We start from the raw sequence: 20,220 nt of genomic DNA, 5'->3' as shown, positions 1-20,220 counted from the left end.
ATGTCCAATAAAACAGTTAAAATCTGAGTTTATCATAGAATGATACTCTGAGTTGATAAAATGATAGTTTTGCCGGATAGAATGATACTCTGAGTTATATTTATAGTTGTTTCACTGATGTTAAGTGATTATGAAAACCGTAGTTTCTGTAGTTAGATTTACAATTGTTTCACTGATGTTAACTGATTATGAAAATCGTATGGCCTTTGTATTATGTTTACATGGTTAGATTTATAGTTGTTTTGCAAATAAGAGAGAAGTGAAATCATAATAACAGTGATGTGTTTTGTGAACAAGAGTGAAGTGTTTTCTGAACAAGAGTGATGTGTTTTGTGAAAAAGAGTGAAGTGTTTTCTGAACAAGAGTGATGTGTTTTGTGAACAAGAGTGAAGTGTTTTCCAAACAAGAGTGATGTGTTTTGTGAACAAGAGTGATGTGTTTTGTGAACAAGAGTGAAGTGTTTTCCGAACAAGAGTGATGTGTTTTGTGAACAAGAGTGAAGTAAAATCAGAATAAGAGTGAAGTGTTTTATGAACAAGAGTGATGTGTTTTGTGAACAAGAGTGAAGTAAAATCAGAATAAGAGTGATGTGTTTTCTGAACAAGAGTGAAGTAAAATCAGAATAAGAGTGATGTATTTTGTGAACAAGAGTGAAGTGTTTTTTGAACAAGAGTGATGTGTTTTGTGAAAAAGAGTGAAGTGTTTTCTGAAAAAGAGTGATGTGTATTTTGAACAAGAATGAAGTGTTTTCTGAACAAGAGTGATGTGTTTTGTGAACAAGAGTGAAGTAAAATCAGAATAAGAATGATGTGTTTTCTGAACAAGAGTGATGTGTTTTGTGAATAAGAGTGAAGTAAAATCAGAATAAGAGTGATGTGTTTTGTGAACAAGAGTGAAGTGCAACTATCATTTTACCTTCTGAAACTATCATTTTATCCCTTAAAACTATCATTTTATCAAGTGTAACTATCATTTTACCTTCAGAAACTATCATTTTATATGATAATATTAGCTTTCAATACAACTTTCAATTTGTTGCGATTTTATTAATAAGCTAAAATCTCCAAATCAAAAATTGAAGATCAGTATTATTCCTTTCATTTCTTAAAAGTACTGTTATTTTCATTCGTCGTAAACATTTTCCACAACTCATTACCTCTAATTAATAATGTGGACAATAGTCACAATACACCAAGCAAAGTTTAGTACTCTCCAAATTTTGGGATTTTAGATAAAAATATTTATGTATATTAATCATATCAAAATTATCCATATGCACTGTATATTATTCCGCAGCATTCTATACAACGCGGCATTGCTTCCCCCACCCTACACCACCCCCCTCCCCCAGCATTCTATACAAGGCGCAGAGGGTAAATATGCCTTTTTCCCCATTTAATTTCTGAATTTCGCTCCATTCTTTCATTCTCTCTCAGTTCGATTCTCTCCTCTTTCTCAGCGATTTTGTTTCCATATTCCTCTTCTCATCGATTTTGTTCCCAGATTTGAATCCGATTTGGTTCATTATTCCATAATCTCCAGATTTTGTTTCCATATTTCTCGCATAATTGTGAATTGTGATCGGTGTGATGTTTTCAATTTTGCGTTCTTATTTTCATTGATTACCTGTTCAATTGTTGTCAAAATTTGCTTCGATGGAGTCTGTAGCAAATAACGAAGGTAACAATCATCATCTATTATTTAGCTTATTGATTGTGTTCATATTTTAATTTATTGATTGTTTTGCTTCATGTATTGAATTTGATTTTAGAATAATATTAGCTGTCAATTGGTTTATGTTTATGATGTATTGAACTTCATATTTAATTATATTATGTAGTGTTAAGATGATACTTTTGGCTTATAAATGTTAGGTGTACTGTATAAAATGATAGTTTAGCCGGATAGAATGATACTCTGAGTTGATAAAATGATACTTTTGTCGGATAGAATGATACTCTGAGTTGATAAAATGATAGTTTAGCCGGATAGAATGATATTCTGAGTTAATAAAATAATAGTTTTGCCGGATAGAATGATACTCTGAGTTGATAAAATGATAGTTTTGCCGGATAGAATGATACTCTGAGTTGATAAAATGATACTTTTACTGATTTGTAGGTATGTACATTCCTGTTTGTCATGATTCTTTGAAGCCAATGATTGGTAGTTAAGATGATACTTTTGGCTTATAAATGTTAGGTGTACTGCATAAAATGATAGTTTTGCTTCATAGAATGATACTCTGAGTTGATAAAATGATACTTTTGCCGATAGAATGATACTCTGAGTTGATAAAATTATAGTTTTGCCGGATAGAATGATACTCTGAGTTGATAAAATGATACTTTTGCCGGATAGAATGATAGTCTGAGTTGATAAAATGATACTTTTGGCTTATAAATGTTAGGTTTACTGCATAAATAAAATGATAGTTTTGTCCGATAGAATGATACTCTGAGTTGATAAAATGATAGTTTTACTAATTTGTATGTATGTACATTCCTGTTTGTGATGATGCTTTGAAGCCAATGATTGGTATGAAATTCAATACATTAGTAAAAGCATCTGATTTCTATGAACATTATGCTAGTTCAGTTGGTTTTGGTATTCGTAAACTGAGCAACAAATCAGTTCATGGTATTATTAAGTAGCAGTATTTGGCTTGCAGCAGACAAGGCTCTAAGAATTTTATACCTGGTGATGCATCCAAATCAACTGAAGTGTCTGTTAAGAAGCGTAGGTGTCGGTCATTTAGGTGTGAATGTCTTGCTAAGCTCAACTTGAGATATTTTTCAGATGGCATGAGCAAAGGGTATGAGGTTTATCAGTTTGTTGAGTATCATAATCACTTAATGGTTGCAGATGAGCATAGGCATTTTATGACGGCCAATCGCAGTCTGGATCCTATCCATCGGAGGTTTATGGAGGATTGTGGCAGGTGTAATATTGGTCCCACACTCACAATTCAAACTTCTGAAGGAGATAATGGGTGGACCTGAAAATGTTGGATGTGATATTGATATTAGAAATGATTATCGCGATATTATGTCCAATATTGATGGTTCAGATGCTCAAATGATTTTTGATTATATGCGTTCTCAAAAGGAATCATCTGATGCCTTCTATTATGAAATTGAGATAGGATCTCATGGAAAGTTAACTAAACTCTTCTGGGCTGATGCTATTTCAAGACGAAATTATCATATGTTTGGAGATGTAATTTCATTTGACTCAACATACAACACTAACATGTATATTACTTTTGTTGCTAAAAAACATAAAATGATACTTTCGGCTGATAAGATGATATTCTTAGCTGATAAAATGATACTTTTTTGTATGTATGAAAATATAATTCATTTTTATGTTATGTTCTAAAGGTATTGCATGATTTTTGCTCCATTCACTGGAAAAGATAACCATTCCAGAGCAGTTACATTTGGAGCTGGATTGTTATCAAGTGAAGGTAGAGACTCATATTCTTGGTTGTTTGGCTGTTTTGTTCGATGTATGGGGGTAGAGATGCCCACCGGTTCCGGTTCCGAACCGGAACCGTCGCAATTTTCTCGAACCGGAACCGTCGCAATTCGGGTCGCGGTCCGGTTCAGGTTCAAGATTTTTCGAACCAGAACCGTCACCGAACCGCCGATTCGGAACCGACGGTTAACCGGAGGAACTGCCGGTTCGGGCGCGGAAACCAAGGCATCAGGGAGGGCAGCTTTTCGAGCGTGAAAACCGGCCGGTTCCGACGGTTTATGGATCAGAAACCAGCGGTTAGCCGCCGGTTAACCATGAAATCCGACGGTTTTCCGCCAAAAACCGCCGGTTTTTCTGAAAATTCAATTTTTTTTTTCAGATTTCAAATTCGAATTCTTCCATTTTCCCCCCATTTTTATTTATAAATACCCCAATATATCCTCATTTACATTCACCCCACTTATGTGTTAATAAGAGTTTCTCTCTTCAATCTCTCAATTCATTCTCTTTGTCTCCAATTTATCATTTGTTCTATTGTGCTTCCATTTAATTACTCAAGTGCTACTCTTATTACGCATTGTTATACACTTATACTTGTTCCCGTAGTTCTATAAGTTGTCTTTCTTTCTCAATTGCTTAAACAAAAAAATGTATATTGTTCCATATTTCTACATTTCTATTATATAATGTTGTATACTTGTATTTGTATTGTAAATTGTAATGTATCGTTGTCCGTTACAACTCAAATTCAATAAAATTGATATCATTTTCATCTTATTCGTCTTATTTCAATTTAAATTATCCATTGTCTTGTTCCAATTTATTGTATAAGTCCAAATTTCAAATTTATATTACATTATTGTATGTTGTATACTTGTATATGTATTGTAAATTGTAATGTATCGTTGTCCGTTACAACTCAAATTCAATAAAATTGATATCATTTTCATCTTATTCGTCTTATTTCAATTTAAATTATCCATTGTCTTGTTCCAATTTATTGTATAAGTCCAAATTTCAAATTTATATTACATTATTGTATGTTGTATACTTGTATATGTATTGTAAATTGCAATGTATCATTGTCCGTTACAACTCAAATTCAATAAAATTGATATCATTTCCATCTTATTCATCTTATTTCAATTTAAATTATCCATTGTCTTGTTCCAATTTATTGTATGAGTCCAAATTTCAAATTTATATTACATTATTGTATGTTGTATACTTGTATATGTATTGTAAATTGTAATGTATCGTTGTCCGTTACAACTCAAATTCAATAAAATTGATATCATTTTCACCTTATTCGTCTTATTTCAATTTAAATTATCCATTGTCTTGTTCCAATTTATTGTATAAGTCCAAATTTCTAATTTTTAAAAAAATCAAACCGCGAAACCGCCGGTTTTCAAACCGGAACCGTGTAAACCACCGGAAAACCGGCGGTTCCAAACTGGAACCGGAACCGTGAAATAGCCTCACGGTCCGGTTCTGGTTCCGACTTTGACCAAACCGGAACCGGCGGTTCCGAACCGGAACCGCCGGTTTTGGAACCGTGGGCAACACTATATGGGGGTAGCACCCAAATTGATTATCACTGATCAAGATTGGGGGATGAAACTTGCTGTTCAACAAGTACTTTTACAAACAAGGCACCGATGGTGCATGTGGCATATTATGGTTAAGGTGTCAGATAAGTTGCCCAAATTCTTGCTTGGTAGTGAAGATTTCAAAAAAGAGTTTAATGCATGTGTTTGGTCTAATTTGTTAGAGCATGATGAGTTTGATATAATATGGAATGATATTATGGAACGATATGGATTAGAAGACGTCCACTGGTTTGGATCGATGTTTGAAGATAGAGAATTTTGGGTTCCTGCTTATTTTTGAGATTTTCCCATGGGGTCGCTTCTTAGGACTACATCGATGTCTGAATCAGAGAATAGCTTTTTTAAAAACTACACAAAGCCTCGTGCAAATCTTGTACAGTTCATCAATTTCTTTAACTGTGTTGTGGGAGATCAAAGGAATGCCAATTCACGATTGAACTACTTGGATTACTCAACTATTCCTGATTTGTCAACCCAATTGCCTATTGAGAAGCATGCATCTACAATCTACACTGATTCTATTTTCAAACATGTACAACAGGAAATAAGTACGATATGTGAGATTGTTTCGATAACTGTTGAGGATAACATCAAGATGCATAAGGTCAAGGACCAATATGGTAGAACATGACATGTTAAGTATGATTGTAAGCAAGACACATTCGACTGTAGTTGTAAGAATGATACTCTGGGCCCCACCACCTGCATAAAATGATAGTTTTGCTTGATAGAATGATACTCTGAGTTGATAAAATGATACTTTTGCCGATTGAATGATATTCTGAGTTGATAAAATGATAGCTTTGCCGGATAGAATGATACTCTGAGTTGATAAAATGATACTTTTGGCTTATAAATGTTATGTTTACTGCATAAAATGATAGTTTTACTTCATAGAATGATACTGTGAGTTGATAAAATGATAGTTTTGCCGGATAGAATGATACTCTAAGTTGATAAAATGATAGTTTTGGTTTATAAAATGATAGTTTTGCCGCATAGAATGATAGTCTTGCTTGATAGAATGATACTCTGAGTTGATAAAATGATACTTTTGAGAGGATTGAACTTTTGACAAATCCAAACTTTTAAAGGATTGAACTATTATTTTATCTCTGAAACTATCATTTTATCCCCTGAAACCATCATTTTATCAAGTGCAACTATCATTTTAACCCCTGAAACTATCATTTTACCTTCTGAAACTATCATTTTATCCCTTGAAACCATCATTTTATCAAGTGCAACTATCATTTTACCTTCTGAAACTATCATTTGCTAAATTTCAATGAGTTCAAAACAGCAGAGAGAGCATAACTTGTCACTTAAGTATAACAAAACACTACTCACAAAATCAGCACTCAAATAAACTGCATCGAATCTGCATTACTGCTGTACACAATAATATGGAATAAGGTATGAATTGATGATACAAAACCAAGTGTGTAGTAAATTCAAAGTAAATTCATCACGCTGTCATATGTAACTCTAAATCTACACTAAAAAACTATAGAATCTAAAAAAAACGAGAATCGCTGGCAAAATGATAAAATCGAGCAAAAACAAAAGTGAAATAAGTAAAAAACTTCATCCACCCTTTCTTTGATGATGCTTGATCCTTTTACGTCGTCATATTCCAGAATTTGGATGGTTTTTCCTTCGAAACTGAAGAAGCAAGGGTTTGAATGAGATTCAGAGGGTTTGAATGCAGCGTTTAGTTCATGTTTTCTTTTTACGCGCCCAATTTTATAACGAAATGACAATTTTGCCCTTATATAACCGAAATATGATAGTTTGATTTGATAAAATGATAGTTTTGTTAGATTAAATCTAGACCACATATTTTAAAAATGTGTGGTGGGGATTTAGTTATAGGGTTATCACACAAATTGGGGTTATCATTATAATGCACCCATATATATATATCATATATATATATATAGGGTGCTGTTAGGTTGAGATTATTTAATTAAATTAAGAAATGAGATGCAATCTCAGCCACTAATCCACAAGATTAATGAAATGTCAACAGCTATTACATTATGTCAACACGGGGGTATAAGTGTCATTTCATTAATAATATGGCAGAAAAAAATAAAATTGTATTTGAAATCATTTTCTAAAACCCTCTCCAAAAGTCTATCTGAAAAATCTGTTGATCTTCATACAATTCACACAATTGTGCAAAATCGAAGACCTTCAAAATCTATGCAGTATACAGAAGCTGAAGCTGAAGAATTTGAGCAATACCGTTTTCCCCCAAATTGAAGCTGAAGAATTTGAGCAATTGAAACATGAATATAGGAAGTAAACAGAAGAGGAGAAGACAATTACGATGGCGAGAAGGTAGGGGATGAAGACGAGCGTGTTGGCGATTAGGTAGGAGGAGAGGCGGTAGACGCCGCTGGAGGCTTCTCGGAGGAGGATTGGGCGCTCGTTGATGAAGATCGGGAGGGTTTCGGTGGTGGAGGAGAGAAGGAAGGTGAGCGTGAACGCGAAGAGACCTAATCGCTTCTCGATCCCCAATTTGTCTAATCCGATGTTGATGTAAATCTTGCCGAGCATGATTCCGACTCCTACGGCTTGCAGTGTGTTGGTGACGAGCAATTGCTTCGTTCTGTAAATGATTTTCCAGAATCGGAATGATAGGAGTGTGAATTCGTGGATTCTCGAGCTTCCAGATCTGATTTTGTGTTCAAATGGAGGAGGAGAGATGGATTCAATTGACATCTGCTGTATACTGCCCAAAGAACAGTAGTTATTTTGATGTTGGTACATCTGTTGTTCAAATTTACCATGCTTTCTCTAGGTTAAGCTAGTTATTATCCATCCTTTTGTCCTATGAATATCGTTAGAGAAGTTTAAATGCAGTTTATACCATGCTTCCTTTGGTTTGCTTTCTTGAGTTTGGTCCTTGTTTTCATGTTCCCATGAAAGTGCAGTTTATTGAATCTAAATATTTCTATTTTCTTTAAAACTATGCTTCTTTTCTTAAAAATATTTGTATGGCAGAGCATGTTGATATATATTTGAGATAAAGGATACTAACATAATAAAGAAATCCTCATGTAAATTTTGGATGTCCTGTTTCTTGATCATAACTTTCCTTTTGTGATGTATCCCCTACCACCCTCCACCATGTCATATCATTTTCCTGCTCCTGCTCCTGCTCCGGCTGTTCCGGTGGTTAGAGGTTGTTGAGGATTTCCATGGAGAATTCGAGGGGATCGAGCTGAGGGGGACGGTGAAGCCGTTGGAGAGGAGGAAGGCTTTGAGGGAGAAGATGTCGTCGTGGTGGATCTCGAAGCAGCAGCAGCCGTCGCAGGGCGTGACGCCGGAGCTCTTCTCTGTGCTGCAGTAGGTGAAGAGAGCGCCGGTGTCGTTCCGGAGCCACCAGCAGCACAAGGAGACGGCGGAGGTGGTGGAGCTCGATCGGATTCTCCAGGTCTTTGATGAATTGATTCAGAAGGTGTGTGTGTTTGTGCGTGTCAAAGTTTAGAGTGATTTGTCTGGCTAATCTAATTATTAAGATTCGATTTTTTTTCCAGAAAAAAATGTTCTTTTTTCTTGTTTATAGTGATGGTTGAATGTGTTATGTTTTTCTAGCAAATGTTTCCTTTCTTTTAAATGAGGGATTTTTTTTGGTGGATTGTTTTTCTTATTCTTGAGCTGAAATTGTTCTTAATGGAGTTGTTGTCTTAGTTAATTCTGCTGATTTTTTATTGGTCTTGATATTTTACCATAGGTAATCTCTCTCTCTCTGTTTGCCTCTTGAGCTAAGATTTCCATAGCTTCTTGGTTCTTGTAAGAAACATATTGATCTATTTGAGAGAAAGAGTGAGAATGAGAGTGAGAGTGACAGAGAGAGTGAAAAACATCTTGATCTTATGTCAACTACAATGTCAACAGCAAACGTTATTCGTGTCAACTATGATGTCAACATCAAACGTTATTTATGTCAACTACGATGTCAACATCAAACGTTATTTATGTCAACTATTATGTCAACAACAACTCATTCAGGAGACAGAAAAGATTGATTTCTGTAAAAGGATAGAAGAAGATACTGTTGATGCTACTGCAATGGGGGAGGGTTCCTAATTGAAGATCTTGGCTCTCAGCTACCTTTACTTGCCCGCTAGACTTCAAGGTTGTTTCCTTTACCTGGGTGCATTCCCCGAAGATTGTGAGATACGTGCCTCTAAACTCATCAAACTTTGGGTTGGTGAAGGCTTCTTCCTAAAACCTGCACTACTCACACAAACCATGAACAACTATTGTGGTTTCTGACTTTTGAACTTAGCAGTATGTAATATATATGAAATGTCAACCAGTTCAACAACTTATATTGAAATGTCAACAACGCAAAAATAATTCTTATAATTAAAAAAGAACAACTATTTTGTCTTAATTTTTTTATTTGAAACAAGTTCTGGTATCATGATCATGCAATACATGTCAATTGCTTTCGTATCAAATATCAACAACTTATATGAAAATATCAACAGCTTGTATATCAAATGTCAACAACTTGTCAACAATTTGTATATAGTGTCAACAACTCAAAAACAATTCTTGTAATTTAAAAATAACAACTATTTTATCTTCAATTTTTATTTGACACAAGTTTTGACATCATGATCATACAACACATGTCAATAGCCTGCATATCAAATGTTAACAATTTATAGCAAAATGTCAACAACTTGTCAACGACTTGTATATAGTGTCAACAACTCAAAAACAATTCTTGTAATTAAAAAATAACAACTATTTTATCTTAATTTTTTTAATTGACACAAGTTCAGGCATCATGTTCATACAATATATGTCAATAGCATGCATATCAAATGTCAACTTATAGCAAAATGTCAACAACATGTTAATAGTCTGTATATAAAATGTCAACAGCTTGTCAACGACTTGTATAAAGTGTCAACAGCTCAAAAACAATATCAATAGCGAGAATATCAAATGTCAACAACTCTATTAAAATGCCAACAACTAAAAAATAACACTTATAATTCACATATCAATAGGGATAATATCAAATGTCAACAACTCTATTAAAATGTCAACAACTCTATCAAATTCAGAAACATAGCAGAGCTTCCACCAACATACACAAAATCTATTAGTCAATTAAAAAATCTAACAATTTCGACATGAGGATTCAATATCTCACAAATCTTATTGTTCAAATTTTTAGATCTACAAATTCCAATTCAGGAAAAATGAGTAAAATCGCAGATCTCACTACAAAATCCAACAAAGAGTAGAAATCAATGATGTCGGCGAGGAGCTCGGGATCCATCTCGAAATCGGGCAAAACATCGCTCTCGTCGATTCCGAGGAAGAGATCGTCGAAATCAATACTGTCGAACAGATTGACGCCGGAGAAATAGGGGAACTCGGCAGCGTCGATCGAGAAGCCTTCCATTTCGCCTTCCAATTCGGAGGCGCAGCAATGGCGACGACAGTGGAGGAGGATGTGGAGTCGTGCGACAGCGGTGGAGATGAAGTGCGGCGGAGATGAGGAGCGGCGGTGGTTGACGAGGAGAAGATTTTTTGAGTGAAATTGGGAAAATTATTGATGGCAAAGAAGATAAAACATGAAATTACCATTCTGCCCTTTTATAATAAATTAATCTAAAAATATTTTTTTGGTGGCAAAATCTGGACCACTCATTTAATAAAAATGAGTGGCTGATGTTGCATCTCATTTCTCAATTAGCCTAAAAAATCTCAATTGATCATGGACCTATATATATATATATATATATATATATATATATGCACAATACTAAGTTATCATCAAATTAAATCAACAAAGTTATCGGTTTATATTTCAATCCATTAGATCAATCTAACCATGAATCCATGAGTCTGTAAATGATTATTAAAAGACATTGTACTAGATAAAAATAGCTAGGTCAAGTAATGGTCAAAGAGCAGAAAAGTCAATCTATATGTTTGCACTCCAAGTCATTAATTAGCCATTTTTGTTCTCTCCTGGACATGTGGCAGAAGTAAGTAAGTAGTGCAGAGATATACGACTCTGTAATAGTAAAATTGGTTTTTAATTAAAGACCAAAGAATGAGAAACGAAATATCGAAATAATTTTTAATGGAGTCGTATAAAATTAAACCAGGCAATACATGAATACCACCACTAATTTATAAGTAGGTAAATTATCCAAATGCATGCGCAGCGGTGTGCTCAGCGCTTGTGCATATGCGCACGTACTCAATGCCTAAGCACGACCTTGCATGACTAGGTGCAGTGGCGAAGCCATATTGGGGCCAGGGGCCCTAGTCCCCCATCAATTTATTTATTAACTATAATCATTAATACTGATTTGGTCCAATGGTAAAAATTCTAGTTTTGCCACTGATTAGGAGCACTGTTAAGCTTGCATGCGAGCACGACTATATATGCTATAAGCATCAAGTAGAAGCCATCAATACCATACCATATAAGGACAAACTTCAAGATGCATGGTCCAAAAACGCCTTTAAATTGACTGTAGAAGACCCATTTTCCGCCGCAGCTTCTCTAGCCAATCCCTTCCATTTATTAGCATTGTGTCTGAATTCCACACTCTTGACTCCACCATCCATCACTTCTTCAACACATCTCCAAATCTCACCACTCTCCACAATCCCATCCTCATTAGCTCTTACCCTTACCCCAATCTTCCACACATCCTCTATCATTTTCGCATTCGTCCCTTGATCCGTCCAATGGGGAAACGCCACGACAGGGATCCCACACGACAGGCTCTCCAGAGTCGAGTTCCATCCACAATGCGTGACAAAGCATCCCAGTGAGGGGTGCGTCAGCACCTCGAGCTGGGAGCACCACGTCACGATTTTCCCAATCTTATCCAAATCTTCTAAGCAGCTCAGTTTCTCGTCCTCTTTCTCCTCCTCCGCCGCCCGTATCACCCACAAAAACGGCCTCCCAGAGAGCAGGAGGCCGGCCGCGATCTCCTCCATCTGTGCCTTCGGGAGCCTGAGCAGGCTCCCGAACGACACGTATACCACCGACGACTGCAGCTTCGAGTTCAGCCACTCGATGCAGCCGTCGGATTTAACGAAGAGGTCGCCGCCAAACGACTTGTCCGTTTGATCCTCGCCGCCGATGAAGGCGTAGGGAATCAACGGTCCGACTCCGATCAGCTCGTAGCAGTCGAACGCGCTGAGCGCTTCCGCCTCGAGCGAGTCGAAGGTGTTGATGAGCACCTTCGGCTTGCCTGGCTCGGCGTCCAGCGCGTCGAACTGTTCCTTAAACGTCGGAAGCGCAAACTTATGCGCTTCTGATGATGAAGGGAGGAGGAAGGAGGGAAGGTCGGTTTTCGAGAGCGGCGGAGCTCCGGGGATTTCGATTTTCCAGCCTGGATTATCCGATTTTGCGGTGATTTTGTCGGAAAATCCGTTGAAAAAGTGGTAGTAAATGCTGAAGACAGTGGCGGGTTGGATCCAGAGGAGCGCGCTGGGGATGTGGAGCTCACGCGCCACCTCCGTCGCCCAGGGGAGGAGGAGCGTGTAGACTAGGCATGTGACGGGGCGGCCCTCCTCCGCTGCAGCGGCGATGGCGCCTCTCAAGGCGGTGGAGCCGTGGCTTCGCATCGCGTCCATGAATATATTGGCGTCGTCGCCGAGCTTGTAACCGTCGTCGAATCCGTCGGAGAAGGCAAGGAAGGTTAGGCCGCTGGTGAGGACTGGCGCCACCATGCGCCGCCGCGCGGAGATGCTGGTGGCGAAGGTGACGTGGATGCCCAATTTTATGAGCTTCTTTGCAAATTGGAGGGAGGGGTTGATGTGGCCTTGCGCCGGAAAGGTTACTAGGAGCACGTGGCGATGTTCCATTGCTTGAGTAGGGTTTTGTATTAGCAAAAATGAGTGGTGAATTGGGAGTGTGGGAATTGAGGTTTGAACAATTTATTGAAGGGATATTTGTAGTTATAAATCTATGACTTAGTGTGTGACGTTTGAGGTGACGACAGAGAAGTACAAAATCAAAGATGAATTTTGCTTGCTGGTTTGATTAAGGATAAAAATTATGGGGTTGTGATTTTATTAATGAATGAACCACAGGCAATGTGCAGTGTTTGCTTATAACATGACATGTGAGGTGGTTTGAGAGTGACGGTTCCGAGATAAATGCATGGGAAGGGAGGTTGTGATTCAAAAATGGAAAAACTTATAAAAACCAGACATTAATTTGTGGACGTCTCCGAAATTACAAAATAGAATATTATTTCGTGAAATATTATACAAAAAAAAAATATTACTCCCTATGTTTTGCCCTAATAGAGTCATATTCTTACTCGGGACATTACAATGGAATATAATCATTTCTATTTTTTAAATATTTCACGCATTTAATATATCTTATGTTTCCCTTTTTCCTATTTTATTCTTTTTTAAATTTTTTTATTTTATTCTATTTTTACCTATTTCCTTCATGATATCTTTTAATTTAATTATCTTCTCTTTCTTAATACACTAAACATTTATTTTCTAACTTACATGATGAAAATAAGTATTTCTATTATCTTGGAATGGAAAAAAATTACTTTCTCTATCTAAGTGAGGAGCTTTTTTAAACATTTACTTTGAAAAAATAATATTTCCTCCGTTCCACAAGAATATGCACTCTTTTATTTTTAGTCTGTATCATAAGAATATGCATTTTCTAATTTTGGAAAGTATTTTCCCTCTAATGAGGTGAGACTCAGTCTCCACTAACAATACTTTAAATCATTTTTCTCTCTTCCTCTCTCTCTATTACTTTACAAGTTTTATATTAAAACTTGGCTGAATCCAAAGTGTATAATTTTTGGAGACGGGGGAGTATACTAAATAGTTAAATTTGAATTAGAGAGTAAATAATACTTCCTCTGTCCCCAATGAGTATGAACTTTGGGTTCGGCACAAGTTTTAATAAATAAGGGGAAAAGTAAGAGAGAAATGGTAGTGAAAATAATGTTAGTGGAGAGTGGGGTCCACATTATTATAATGGTAATGGTATAAGTTGTAAATAAAATGACGTGTATGGGTAATATGTTGTTTGAAATTTTCAAAATTAGAAAGTTCATACTATTTAGGGATAGACGAAAAATGAAATAGTTCATACTCTTTGGGAACGAAGGGAGTAACGGAATGATGCTAAGAGCATCCACAACGCGTCCCGCGCGGGGCTCGCGTTCCGTCCCGGATGGACGGTTCTGCCGCGGGACGCGTTGCAACGTCCGTCCCGTCCCGTAGCCCGTCCCTAGCCCGTCCCGTAGCCCGTATCCGCGAGACAAGGGACGCGCCGGCCCGTCATGCGCCCGAGCGACGTGGCGCGCCCCCGATGCATGCGTGACGCCCACTCGCTGGCCCGCGAGTGGGCGTCGTCACGGATGACGCAATAATTAATTTTTAAAAAAAAATCGATTTTTTTTAAAAAATTCAAATTTAAATTAAAAAAAAATTATTTTTCAAACGGTAATGTTACCGTTAATTTTTTATTTTCTTTTTTTAAAATTTTTTTTATTTATTTACTCTATAAATAATCCTATTTCATACTCATTTCACACACAAACACACATCTATTCCTCTCAAATCCTCTCTATCACTCCAATTTCCATCTTAAATCAACTCAAACAAATGGATCCTTTTGAGCAAATGCGTCAATTAATGGAATAATCACTTGAAGAAGATCGACGACGAGAGGCGGAGGAAGCCGCACCACCCCCACGACGCTCCCGGAAGTACATCAATCGGAACCGGGAGGAAGCCGCCGCACGGTTAGTACGCGACTACTTATGCGATAACCCGATTTGGGGAGATACCTACTTCCGTCGCCGTTTCTGCATGAGTAAACCGATATTTCTCCACATATAGCGAATACTTTGGCTGCCCGGGAAGAGTTCTTCCGAGAAGGGTTCGACGCGGTCGGCCGTCCCAGCCACACGACGCTGTAGAAATGTACTGCAGCCATCCGTCAGCTTGCGACTGGACAAACGGCCGACATATTCGACGAATACCTCCACATCGGAGACACCACTGGGCGCATGTGCTTGCTCAACTTCTGCAGAGGCGTCCGGGCAGCCTTCGGTGACGAATTTCTCCGGAGGCCAATCACGGACGATTGTCAGTTTCTCCTCAACCTGCACGAACAAGTGCACGGATTCCCCGGGATGCTTGGCAGTATCGATTGCATGCACTGGCAATAGAAGAATTGTCCGGTGGCTTGGAGGGGGTCCTACACGAGCGGCCACAAAGGCACCCACCTAACCGTTGTACTCGAGGCCGTTGCCGACTACCGGCTTTGGATCTGGCACGCGTACTTCGGGGTCCCTGGCTCGAACAACGACGTAAACGTGCTCCACCAGTCCGATCTCTTTACCGAAGTTTTGGATGGTAAAGCGCCGGCCATCAACTTCGTCGCCAACATTCGGCTGTATAAAATCGGGTACTATCTCGCCGACGGCATCTACCTGAAGTGGCCGACCTTCGTGAAGACGTGCAGCAGGTCTGCGAACCCAAAGCAGGCTCTTTTTGCGCAGAAGCAGGAGGCTGCGCGCAAGGATGTGGAGAGGGCGTTCGGGGTTCTCCAAGCGCGCTTCAACATCATCAAAGCCCCGCCTCGTTCGTGGTTCATGGAGAGCATGGTCGACATCATGTATACGTGCATAATCTTGTACAACATGATTGTCTGAGACGAAGGACCCGATGCGGGAAATTGGTTCGACCCCGAATCCCCCGGAAGCTCAACCGCAAGTAGTCCGCCGCGAAGTGGAACGCATCCGTCTATACAAGAACGGTTGGCTATTCGGGCAAGGACACGCGACTCTAGCGCCCACACCCAACTCCAAGAGGATCTAATTGAACACATTTGGGAAAACTTTGGCGGAGAAGATTAAATTATGTCATTTTTATTTTTTTAGAATTTTAATTATGTCTTTTTTTCTTTTTTTTTAGTTTAAGTTGTAATGTTGTTTTAATTTTAATGAATTGTGTTTGTTTAAATTTAATTGGGTTGTAAAAAAAAATAAAAAATGAAATTGAATGAATAGTAATTAAGGGACGGAATAAGGGACGGAGCGTTGCAGGTTCCGTCCCTTAGTTAAGGGATGGAGGAAAAAGGATAGTGGGGCCATCAAATAGTGGTCAAATAGTAGTTAAGGGACGGTATAGAGACAGAAACTTTTGTTTTGTAAATGGACAAAAAACGTTTGTTATTTAAACCTGCATAAAATTCAGTGCAAAACTTTCAAAACAAATCTAACACTCGTACCTCAATTAGTTTCAATCCAATTGTTTAAACCTTTTTCTTTTAATATTTTGTTTTCCTCTCCGATCACCCGTATAAAAATCATACTCTTACTTTATTTTTGGTGTCTCCAGATTTGTGCTCCACGTCGTTACATAAGCATTTGGGGTATCCTAATGGATTTATAAAAAAAATAAAACTAGTGGAGGGACGTACGACTCCTAACAATAAAAATAGTGTTTTATTCTAATTTTATAGTTGTACTATTTTCATCCTGAAAAATTATCACTTATTTCTATTTTCATTTGTTCCTAAAAATTTACCATCTTTAATTTTTATCATTTTTTATAATGGATCTCATATTTCACTAACTCATTCCAACACATTTTATTATAAAATTAATATATAAAAGTAGGACCCACATGCCACTAACTTTTTCAACCAATTTTCTATTACATTTTTTAAAAACTCGTACCGGATCAAATGATGACAAATTATAAGGGACGGAGGAAGTAGTATTTATTGTTCCACTGTATTATTAAGCTATTAATAGTAAAATGAAAACCAAATTATTTTCTCTGTCTCACTATAAACGAGGAGCTTCTTTTAAGAATTCATTTATTATTTAAAATAATATACTACTCCCTCCGTTCTATAGTAGTGGAGGCATTTTTTTCTGGCACGGAGAGTAAAAACAATTGCGTTAAGTGAGTTAAGTAAATGAAGAATAAAGTAGGAAAGGAAAAAGGTATAGAGATGAAGAGAGAATAAAGTAAGAGAAAGTAAAGTAAGTGAGAAGAAATGTGTTGACTTTAATAAAAAAAGAAATGACTCCACTACTATGGAACGTACCAAAATGGTAAAATGACTCCACTAGTATGGAACGAAGGGAGTATATAATATACTCTTATGATAATCTATACATATATAAAAGGAGAGTTTTGGAGAAAATAACAAGATTGCCATTATAAATTTTGTAATAAATTTTGAAAAATGAAAAAGTTTCTATTTATTTATGTAGTAATTAGAGAAATGAAAAGGTTTCATTTATGTGAATAAATTTAAATGAAGCTTTTTCACAATAATAAACACTATAAAACATGGTCACAAATATTATAGTTTAAAAAAACAATCTGTTATTTTAGAAAACTATGTCTTTGATTAATTTAATATTATGTCCGTGTTCTGTTTTCCTTTATACTTTTTTTTAAAATATTATTGGGTTAAATGTGTGTTAATGTTCTGATATAATCCATCACTACTGTTTCGTCACAATCATGCAGATCAATTCCCCACATCAAATTACATGTAACAGTATGCAAAGAAATTAAGAAACCAATTAAAAGAAATCTCTTGTGAGAATAATGGTGTGAGTAGTGGAAGCTGATCATGGGAGTCCTTTGGCTTTTCACTAAGTAACCTTCATTGTCTTAAATTTATGGTTTTGTAGTGTGTTAATTTCTTGACCTTCTATGTCCTTATTTTGTGGCTATAAAAAGCATTGAGTTGTGGATGAATTACCCACCAACAAAAGTATTCTCTTTTATCTCTCAATCTCTCTACATTTTAGTGTGTATTTCAGAAGCAATGTATTGTTAGATTTTCGGAGCTCAATCAATTTTGTCGATGCCTAGCGGGTTTGAGGTATTTCTATATGCTAAGAGAGTTTTATCTTTGAAACAATACGTCAATTCGGGCGCACTAGCCGCGACACAATTTATCTTGCGGAAAGAGGAATTTCCCGACTCGACTAATCATAGCTCGGTTTGTTTTATTATTTTCATTGTGATCTCTGTTCCACTTATTATAGTTTTTTTTCTTTGATTGTAATAGTTAGAATGACGCCTATATGATTTTATCTCAAATGTGACTCTTACTGTTGGACGGGCTGACAAAATGTGACTCTTATTGTGGGACGGAGAGAGTATTATTTATCACAATAAATAATACTAATTTATGTAAATGTTGCTTTATACTAATATTTTATTTTATTATAATTCAACCTTTCCAAAATTGATATATATATATATATAGGGTTTTGATCCATGCAAAACCATTCTTAATACAAAAATGCAGAACCAAGCATACAAAAGTCCTTTTTAGGTCATTGTAAGCTTATTTTTACGTCATTATAGTAAGGATGACATGAAATGATCTTAACTTGACCTCAAATCCAAAGTTTATAATATGACCTAAAACTGTTTTACAATGACCCTCCGTATTTTTGTTTAATTATTAACCATTGGATTGTCAAATCTCATGGTCAGGATTTGGTCTGGATTTTGTATTGAGATCAAGTTTTGTATTGATCATTTTCCTATATATATATATATATATATTCTTTAATTTAATTTCATGTTTATTATAAAAAACAACATTATTTAATTTCATGTTTATTATCAAAAACAACATTATTGTGTCGTAATATTTGTGAATTTACTTATTTTTCCATTATTTTGTATAAGGCAAAATTGTTGTTGCATATATGCGGTCATATTTGGTATTTTCATTCTTTCTTCTCATTATTCATTTATGAAAAATGTATGCATCGTGCATCGCACGTGGGGGTGGATACTAGTTTTATCATAAAAACAAAGTTAATAAGAATATTTTCCAAATAATGAGTATTCACGTGTATTTAAAATAAGATAATTTTGATTTATTTTATAAGTATGAAAAAAAGTAATAAAAGTTCAAATTTAAATAATGAGAATTATCTTATCTTGGGCCAATCTATGAAACTTGGGTGAGTTTTTGGGTTAATTCTAATGGGTTACGAGTTATTCGAGTTAGGGTAATTATTCATGTTGTCATATTTTTGTACTAATGGGTTACGATTTGATCGTATATAAATATTTGCAAGTAAAAAAAATTAATACTCTCATTGTCTACTATCATAGTCTTTATCCTAAGTCTTAATTATGGATAACACTAATTTTATTATAAAAATAAAATATAAGAAAAATAGAAAGAATAATGATTATAGCAAAAATGAGACTCTTATAGTAAAATTTAGTGCATCCACAATCCATGCCCCACGCCAAGCCAAGCCACAACTCACTGCCACATCATCATTCCTCACATTTTATGCGCCGCACCCCAACTCCCACAATCCTGTGTCCCACTCCGCGCCCCTCCCCAGGCCACAAATAGTAAATTGCATTATTCACTAATATTAACTATTTTAGTTGTAAAATTGAAAATATTGAACAATTGTAACACAAAAAATTCATTCATTTATTACGGAAATTAAAAATTGCAAGTTCTAGAAATTAAAAATTACAAATCCTAAAACTTAAAAAATTACAAATCCTAAAAATCTTTAAAACTAAAGAAAAAGTTTGAGAGTATAGGAGTGGTGTAGAATAAAATCAGTGCATATATATATATATATATATATATATATATATATATATATATATATATATATATATATATATATATGAATTAATTCATGTTTGAAGTTAAAAATAAAATAAAAAATCTAAAAAATTAGGTTGCATAGCATCGCCACATTGCGGCCTAGAGAGCCGCACCGCAACGGGACCGGGTGTTCCATCCCCCACCACATTTGGGGTACGGCATCCACTGAAAATAGAAAATGAAAAAAAATAGTACTCCCATCGTCCGCCATTAGGAGACTCGGTTTCTTTGTAGTTCATCCGCCATTAGAAGTCCCGGTTCATTTTATAATAAACGGTAGATAGACCTCATATTCTATTAACTCATTTCACTCACATTTGATTATAAAACTAATATAAAATAGGTTTCAATGTTTTTTTTTCAACTCATTTTACTTCATATATATTAATTAAAATTTGTGCCAAACAAAAATAAGAATCCAAATAACGGACAAAGAGA

General features: G+C 36.1%; 1 protein-coding gene across 1 annotated transcript; it reads right to left on the bottom strand.

Annotated features, from left to right (window-relative positions):
• Positions 1–11,205: 11,205 nt before the first annotated feature.
• On the bottom strand, positions 11,206–13,196 carry LOC121773608 (UDP-glycosyltransferase 75C1-like). The gene has a single exon (XM_042170502.1). It carries the CDS (start codon positions 12,963–12,965, stop codon positions 11,583–11,585), a length of 1,383 nt encoding a protein of 460 aa, XP_042026436.1. The 5' UTR covers positions 12,966–13,196; the 3' UTR covers positions 11,206–11,582.
• Between the last annotated feature and the right edge of the window lie 7,024 nt (positions 13,197–20,220).

Source organism: Salvia splendens, chromosome 17 (genome assembly GCF_004379255.2).
Source record: "Salvia splendens isolate huo1 chromosome 17, SspV2, whole genome shotgun sequence".
NCBI classification, from domain to species: Eukaryota; Viridiplantae; Streptophyta; class Magnoliopsida; order Lamiales; family Lamiaceae; genus Salvia; species Salvia splendens.
This window is presented reverse-complemented; position numbering and strand designations above follow the sequence as displayed.

Coding starts and splice junctions, on each gene's coding strand:
- LOC121773608 (XM_042170502.1), bottom strand. CDS start 12,965: ATGGAACATCGCCACGTGCTCCTAGTAACCTTTCCGGCGCAAGGCCAC.